The 6,956-nt window shown below is 54.8% G+C and overlaps 3 protein-coding genes across 3 annotated transcripts; 2 read left to right on the top strand and 1 right to left on the bottom strand.

The window, feature by feature from the left end:
* The first annotated feature begins 870 nt into the window (after nucleotides 1–870).
* On the top strand, nucleotides 871–1,939 carry LOC9634657 (nuclear transcription factor Y subunit A-4). Its single transcript, XM_002965559.2, has 4 exons — nucleotides 871–922; nucleotides 969–1,058; nucleotides 1,125–1,292; nucleotides 1,372–1,939. The coding sequence occupies exons 2-4, from the start codon at nucleotides 1,026–1,028 to the stop codon at nucleotides 1,735–1,737; spliced, it is 567 nt and encodes a 188-aa protein (XP_002965605.2). The 5' UTR covers nucleotides 871–922; nucleotides 969–1,025; the 3' UTR covers nucleotides 1,738–1,939.
* Nucleotides 1,940–2,153: 214 nt separating this feature from the next.
* LOC112345014 (G-type lectin S-receptor-like serine/threonine-protein kinase At1g34300) lies at nucleotides 2,154–5,165 on the bottom strand. The gene has a single exon (XM_024670854.1). The coding sequence runs from the start codon at nucleotides 5,027–5,029 to the stop codon at nucleotides 2,258–2,260; it is 2,772 nt and encodes a 923-aa protein (XP_024526622.1). The 5' UTR covers nucleotides 5,030–5,165; the 3' UTR covers nucleotides 2,154–2,257.
* A 39-nt stretch (nucleotides 5,166–5,204) lies between these two features.
* On the top strand, nucleotides 5,205–6,573 carry LOC9636025 (tRNA pseudouridine synthase A 1). The gene is made up of 6 exons (XM_024670861.1): nucleotides 5,205–5,376; nucleotides 5,465–5,531; nucleotides 5,591–5,730; nucleotides 5,791–6,153; nucleotides 6,212–6,274; nucleotides 6,333–6,573. Exons 1-6 carry the CDS (start codon nucleotides 5,227–5,229, stop codon nucleotides 6,522–6,524), a joined length of 975 nt encoding a protein of 324 aa, XP_024526629.1. The 5' UTR covers nucleotides 5,205–5,226; the 3' UTR covers nucleotides 6,525–6,573.
* The last annotated feature ends 383 nt before the right edge of the window (nucleotides 6,574–6,956 follow it).

Here is a 6,956-nt window from a genome sequence, read left to right on the forward strand (position 1 = left end):
TTTCCAGGGCTGGGGGATGGCGACGGCGATGGCGATCACAAGGCGCGATTTCTTCGTCAAGCTCAAGCAGCGGCAGCATTCGAGGTTGAAGTAGGGGAGCTCACAATCTTTGGCTCTTTGTTCTTCTTCTTGGATCTTTTTTCTATCTCCCAATCTCTCCCTCTCTTTCTCTATCTCTCTCCCTCTCCCTCTCCCTCTCTCACTGCCTAGTTCGCTCGTCGCCTGTCGACGCTCAAGCACAGCGGTGAGTCGGGTTCTTTGATTCTCATTCTTGCGGATTTGGTGCTCATTCCTCTCGAAATTTCGCTCTCCAGAGATGCAATCAGGGGATTCGGATGGGCAATTAGCAGCAGCTGCTGCCGCCGCCGCCGCCGCCGCCGCCGCTGGTGCTGGTGCTGGATCGTCGTCCGTGGCTGGAGTTCCATGGTGGGGTGGAGTCTGCCATCTCCCACAGCAGCCTTCTGCAGCTCCCGATAAGCAAGTGGTAGCGTCTGCCGCGCACAATTCCACCACAGGTGTGTGCCGAATTCTTCCTTCCGGTGTGGAATTCTCTCTTCTTCTTTTCCTTCTTTCTTTTGCTCGTTCTTGCTTGCGTTAATCTTTTTGTCCTAACCATGGTTTCATGTTTGAAGCTTTCTAGTTTTAGAGTTAAGAGAGCTCGTGTACTGATGCTGAATGCATCGCAAGGTTTTGCAGCAGTTCTTCTTGCAGTATGTACTTTAGGACTAAAGATCTTTGTTCCTTTTCTTTTGAAGTTGCTCCTCGATTGCTGTTCTAAACTTTGTTTTTTGGGTGTTCCTCCTGGTTTCTTGCCTTCGTTTCTTATACAGGCTATGATGAGAATGGTGGCGATGAGGCGCAGCACCAGCAGGCACAGCAGAATCCAGCGCTGGCCGGGCTTCCACCGCCTCCTGGCGAATATGTAAGTTGCTTTACGTCTCCTATATATCTAGTGTTTAAACTTGTAGAACTGGTTTTCATAGGTGCAAGCCGCGTATCCATATTCGGACCCCTTCTTTGGTGGTATGATGGCGGCGGCGTATGCAGGCCAGGGCTTAGTAAGCTATAGAACTGTGGATTTGTTGGATTCAAGGTTGAGCTTTTGTGGTTTGTTTGTTTCGCAGGTCCAACCTCATGTACTTGGGCTCCAGCAAGCTCGCATGCCACTTCCAACGGAAATTCTCGAAGAAGAGCCGGTTTATGTCAATGCGAAGCAGTACCACGGCATCCTTCGCCGCAGGCAAAGCCGAGCGAAAGCCGAGTCGGAGAACAGACTGATCAAAACTCGCAAGGTTGGCAATCTTAGAAAAACTCTTTGTTTCGTTTTTCCTTTTCTTTCTTTTCTGATCAAACTTTGGAAACTTTGAACAGCCTTACCTACACGAATCCCGGCATCTCCACGCCTTACGGAGAGCTCGAGGCTGTGGGGGCAGATTTCTCAACAAAAAGACCAACAAAGACAGCGAAACCGAGACAACGATGACAAACGTGACATCTAACACTTCCACCGGCAGCCGCAACCGCAACACCACCAACATCAACGCTCCCAGCAATCGATCTGAGAGCTTATCATCGGTAACCACAGGAAACCTGGAAGCGAGTAACGCCTACCATCACGTAATGGCATTCTCGAACGGCCACCATAGCTTGCAACAGGACTCGCAGCTGTTCCACGCTTCGGCATTCCATCCCATCTCCGGCGATGAAGGAGTCCAAGCAGTGGCAGCAATGCAATGAGAAGAGATCCATCCAACTTTCGAGAAGTTCGACGAAGACTGTCTCTGAGCTGCGCTAAGAAGAAGGAAAAAAGAAAGAAAAAGAAGAAATGAGTGTCAAGTTCTAGGAAAACGTAGAGAAGAGAGGAGGAGTTTAGTTTGATCCTTTTGTTGTGGCGTGTATAGATTATTGACGCAAGCACAACACGATGGTGATTATTTTATGCTGTGTTTGCGATTCCACTTGGCAGCCAGGAACTTTGTCTAGTTTTTGGTACGGACGCTCTCTTCTACGGCGCTTCGTCTTCCTAGGTCAGAGTCAAAAATATCCATCTAGTATTTGAAACTATTTTCTTCAAAAAAAATTTCAAAATTCATTTTTTTAAACGAATAAATTATTTCTAAACCTTTATGTATGACGTGTAAGAATACGGGATAAAAAAGAAATTCCTTTGCACGTTTTTTTCCAATTCCCAAAACAATGCACCTTTATCTTACAAATCCGTATTGGAACAAAGTTCCTCTCAAGCTTCCGTCAAGTTTCATCTCCCAATCAACGAATGCGGGGCAGACGAAGTCCCGGACGACTGCGAGGAGATCGAGAACGCAGTCGAGGAGGAGGTGGCGGTCGCGCTGCCAGACGAGGAGGCGGCGGAGGAATCCATCGCCACCTTGGGTGGCGGCGGAAGCAGCACCGCCAAATTCCCCTCCAGCATTTGCACCACCTTACTCATCACCGGCCTCGCACTGGCCACGTCCTGTATACACCAAAACGCCGCCTTCACCACCCTCTCCAGCTGCACGCCGTCAACGTCCGCGCGGTACATCCGCTCGTCCACCGCGCCCTCGAGCCGCCCGGCCTCGAGCTCCCTGTAAAGGTAAGCCGGGTACCGCTGCATGCCGCGCGGTACCGCGCGGCACGTGTCGAAGTTGCGCCGCCCGCCCACCAGCTCCAGCACCACCATGCCGTAGCTGTACACGTCCGACTTGGCGGTAATGGGCATATTCGCCAGCCACTCCGGCGCCATGTAGCCACGTGTCCCGCGCACAGTGGTCAGGTTGCGTGCGTTGCCCTCGTCGATGAGCCGCGCCAGGCCAAAGTCCGAGACCTTGGGTGCGAAGCTATCGTCCAGGAGGATATTCTCTGGCTTGAGGTCGCAGTGGACGATTGGCTCGCGGCATTCCTCGTGGAGATAGGCGAGAGCCCTAGCGGTGCCCAGCGCGATCTTGAATCGCGTCGGCCAGTCCAGCGATGGCCGCGCTCCCTGGTAAGAATCGTCCTCGTCTTCGCCGGGCGCGAGTGGTCTTGACGATGTCGATAAGCTGGTGGATGTAGTGGCGCTGGATCTTGCCTCCTGGGCGCCAGATCGTGAGAGATTGCTGGATCGCGACGGCAATGCTGCTGCCTGGCCTCCAGACTTCGAAATATCGCTGGATTGCAACGAGAATGGCCGCGACGCGTCGCTGGATTGCAATGCTGCTGCCTGGCCTCCAGACTTCGAAATATCGCTGGATCGCAACGAGAATGGCCGCGACGCGTCGTTGGATTGCCAGGATCTATCTTGGCCCCATTCCAGGTCGTGGTCGTGGTGGAAGAGGAAGCGATCCAGCGATCCATTGGGCAGGAACTCGTAGACGAGCAATCGCGTCTCGGCTCCCTCGGCGCAAAATCCCACCAGGCGCATCAGATTCATGTGGTGCGTGCTCCCGATCGTCGCTACCTCGGTCCGAAACTCCTTCTCCCCCTGGAAAATCCCCTCGAGCTTCTTCACGGCTATGGCGGTCTTGCTCACAGGGAGCGCGATGGATCCCTTGTACACGGGGCCAAATCCTCCCTCGCCAATCCTCGTCTGGAAGTTATACGTCGCGTTCTGGAGCTCCTTGTACGTGAATCTCATCGGCGCGCCAGAGGCATAGTCCAGGATGGCGTGCCGCGCGGCTTCCTGGACCCGTCTCGAGTACCGCCGGCGGTACACCGCCCATCCCACCGCCAGCTCCGCCAGCACCAGCGCCGCCACTGTGACGCCCACGGCAATGCCGATTGCCCGCCCCTGATTCGACGATCCCGGCTCTGACAAGACCGATGTGGGTGGAGAATTCGCGGCCGAGGTACACACCTTGAGGAAGGCGGTGGATCGGATCGAGGGCGACGAGTAGCCGCTCATGGACGTGGATCGAAACTGGACACAGTGGCCGGATCCATCGTTTGGGACGAGGCAGCCAAAGCAGCTGGAATCGCCGCGGCAATTGCTCGTGCACTGCTCGCTGTTGCTGTTCGATGTCACGGTGGATCCACTCTCGAGCCAAGCGGTGAAGTTCGTCGCGATCAGCTGGTTGCTCTCGGTGGCACAATCGCTGGCCACATTCCCGGTGTTGGTGCATCCAGCGTTACGCCGGCTGGGATCCACGAAGCCCAGCCCAGTCGGGCAGTCGCATACCGTGCGGTACACCAGCGGTGCCTGGGACGCCACCGCGCGGTACGAGCATATGCCGTAGTTGCCACAGTAGTTGTACACCTGGCACTGGTCAGACACCGCCTGCCACCGCGCGGACCATACCGCCTCGATTAGAGTGTACAGCCGGAGGTTGCCATCGTCGTCCAGCGTGAGGCGGCGGCTTTGCCCTGGCCCATAATCCTCCGGGAAGAACTGGCGCACTGTGGAGGTGGCGTTGAGATTGAGCACGCCATTGACATCCACCACCGCATTCGTGGGAATCGAGGAATTTCCATTCCCATCGGTGTCGCTGCTCCAGTACTGCGCGCTTCCCCAGCGAAGCGTGAGATTGCCCGATTGATCCATGGCGAGGCTGTAGCCGCCGGCGCGCGAGGTGAGATTGCGGCCCCTGGAGAGGAATTGGCCGGGGAGGAGCGTGCTGCTGGGATGATCGAAGCTGCTCCACACGACCTGGCCGCTGGAGTTCCGGAGCGCGAGATTACCTGATTCTTGGAGCTGCCCGGACGAAGCCCCAGTGGCGCCGCTCGTCCACGATGTGATGCTGGCGCCGTCGCGCACCGCCAGGGATCCATCGCTGGAGAGCTCGAGGATTGCGCCGGGGCGTGACGCCGGGGCGGCAGTGTCCCACACCAAGACTTGCTGCGGATCCGCGCGGTACCAAATCCCTAGCTCGAATTCCCCGGGGCTGCGCGGCGATGGCGCAAATCCGAGGGAGAAGCTGCCGCTGGAGACCGATGTTGCCGCGCCCGCGGTGGCGATCGTTTGCCCTGACGCGAATTGGTCCTGCGCGAGAGAGGAGGGGAGAGAAGAAGAGATCCAGAGTATGGCTATGGCGGAGGAGAGGAGAGCATCCACCATTCTTTCTTCCTCCTCGTGCTCTCACTCGAATTCCATGGTGATGATCGACTTACGTTAGGCTATTGTATGTAGCTTGTCGCGATACACATTCAAAGACTTTGGGCAGCAGCGCGTTTTTGTCTCATTTTTTTTCCGTTCGTTCACACCTTTGATTGATAAATGAAGGTTTAGGGCTTTTCGGGTTTTAGGGTTCTTCGATGCCGGGATGGAGGGCGCACTGCCCGGGGCGATTCCGTGGCCTGCGCCGTGGAAGCTTCGTATCGCTGGCTGGAGCAATCAACCCGCGAGCGACGAATGCGCTCCATTTTCATCGATTTTGCGTCAGATGCGTGTGGACACACAACGAGGTCTGTTCGAGTGGGATGGCTTTAGTCCAATCTAGCACGGTCCGAATGCAAGCAATCCCCGAAGGAAGAGCTTTTTCTGTTTTAGCAGGGCGATTGGAAGCCCACGCGATTGAAATGGAGGATTGTGGTTTCGTATGACGGCACTCGTTTCTCTGGTAACACTTTTATCTCTCCTCGGTTGCTTGTCTCGGTGATCGAGAGGTTTGATCTCAAGGGTGGCAGTACCAGCCGGATTTTCCAACCGTCCAAGGATTGATCGAGGATGCACTGACAAAGCTAACGCGTTACACCCGAGAAGAGCTCCTCATGGCGGCCGCAAGTAGGACGGATGCTGGAGTTCACGCTCTGGGCCAGGTAAGTTCATCCTCTTCTTCTCTTCGATCTTTTACAACTACTTTCTCTATCTCTCTCCAGGTCGCGCACTTCCATTCTCCTGCTTGTATCGGCGACTTGAGCCGGATCCATCGGGGCCTAAACGGCACGCTTCCTCACGAGATTCGTGTTCGTGAAATCTCTCCAGCGAAATCTAGCTTTCACGCCCAGGCTTGTGCTCGGACAAAGAGGTACCAGTACAAACTTTTCGTGGCTCCAGTCATGGATCCACTCTTGCGCTTGTACGCGTACCACGTACCTGAGAGGCTCGACGTTGCTGCTATGGCGGAAGCTTGCGGCTACTTCGTTGGGAAGCACGACTTCTCGACGTTTAGCAACTCATCGACGCTCCGGCCCCTGCAAAATCCCGTTCGAGAGATCTTGCGTTTCGAACTGCTGGAGCAGGCAAGCTTGGTTTCGTTTGCTCAAGAATCGGCTTTTAATCTCTTCTCTCTTGTGGCAGGGTCCAGTTCTTTGCTTCGAAATCGAAGGCACGGGATTCTTCCACAAGCAAATAAGAAACATGGTTCGTTTTCTCTTCACTTTCTTCTTGGATCTCAAATTCCTTCGTGGAATTTCGTCAGGTGGGATTGATCGTTGCGATTGGCAAAGGAGAGCACCAGGCTCGAGTGATTCCAGAGCTCTTGGCTATGAAAGATCGCCAAAAACTAGCTAGAGTTTCTATCACTGCTCCCTCCCGAGGACTCACGCTTGTCTCCGTCCACTACGACCAAAGCGATCTTGACTTGCCGGAAAATCTACTGTGTAGAAAGTAAAACGAAGAATATGCTTCGACTTTTTGAAAGTTCTTGACAATCATGGTTAGAAGGCGCCATTGAAGAGCGCCAGCGTCGCAACCCAATTCACCCCTTCTCGATGCAGCCATGAAGTAGCGCCTGGCTGGAAGGTTGTTGGGGCTGATCGCGAGGATTGTTCTTCTTCTGGAATCGAAATCGACATCGCCCTCGACATCAGATGAATCGATCGCTACTCTCGACGAGCTTCCAGGGGAAGGAGAAGATGCTGACGAGCGAGACGAGCACTCCAGCGCTTCTAGCGGTCCAGAGGAGATCTTGCCTGAGATTGACAAGGGTATTGGCTGGAGCGATCATATTGGCGGGGTGAGGATGGCGAGCACGATGCTGATCGTGGCGATGATCAGTGCCGCCAGCACCGATAATGGGAGAGCTGGATCGTAGATGACGACT

The sequence above is a fragment of the Selaginella moellendorffii genome, unplaced genomic scaffold (genome assembly GCF_000143415.4).
Source record: "Selaginella moellendorffii unplaced genomic scaffold, v1.0 SELMOscaffold_6, whole genome shotgun sequence".
NCBI classification, from domain to species: Eukaryota; Viridiplantae; Streptophyta; class Lycopodiopsida; order Selaginellales; family Selaginellaceae; genus Selaginella; species Selaginella moellendorffii.

Bases quoted from the DNA above. Each gene is read 5' to 3' on its own strand.
- LOC9634657 (XM_002965559.2), top strand. From the start codon at position 1,026: ATGATGGCGGCGGCGTATGCAGGCCAGGGCTTA. The intron at 1,059-1,124 runs GTAAGCTATAGA...TTTGTTTCGCAG, and splicing joins CGTATGCAGGCCAGGGCTTA to GTCCAACCTCATGTACTTGG. The intron at 1,293-1,371 runs GTTGGCAATCTT...AACTTTGAACAG, and splicing joins GACTGATCAAAACTCGCAAG to CCTTACCTACACGAATCCCG.
- LOC112345014 (XM_024670854.1), bottom strand. From the start codon at position 5,029: ATGGTGGATGCTCTCCTCTCCTCCGCCATAGCCATACTCTGGATCTCT.
- LOC9636025 (XM_024670861.1), top strand. From the start codon at position 5,227: ATGCCGGGATGGAGGGCGCACTGCCCGGGGCGATTCCGTGGCCTGCGC. The intron at 5,532-5,590 runs GTAACACTTTTA...TTTGATCTCAAG, and splicing joins TGACGGCACTCGTTTCTCTG to GGTGGCAGTACCAGCCGGAT. The intron at 5,731-5,790 runs GTAAGTTCATCC...ATCTCTCTCCAG, and splicing joins GAGTTCACGCTCTGGGCCAG to GTCGCGCACTTCCATTCTCC.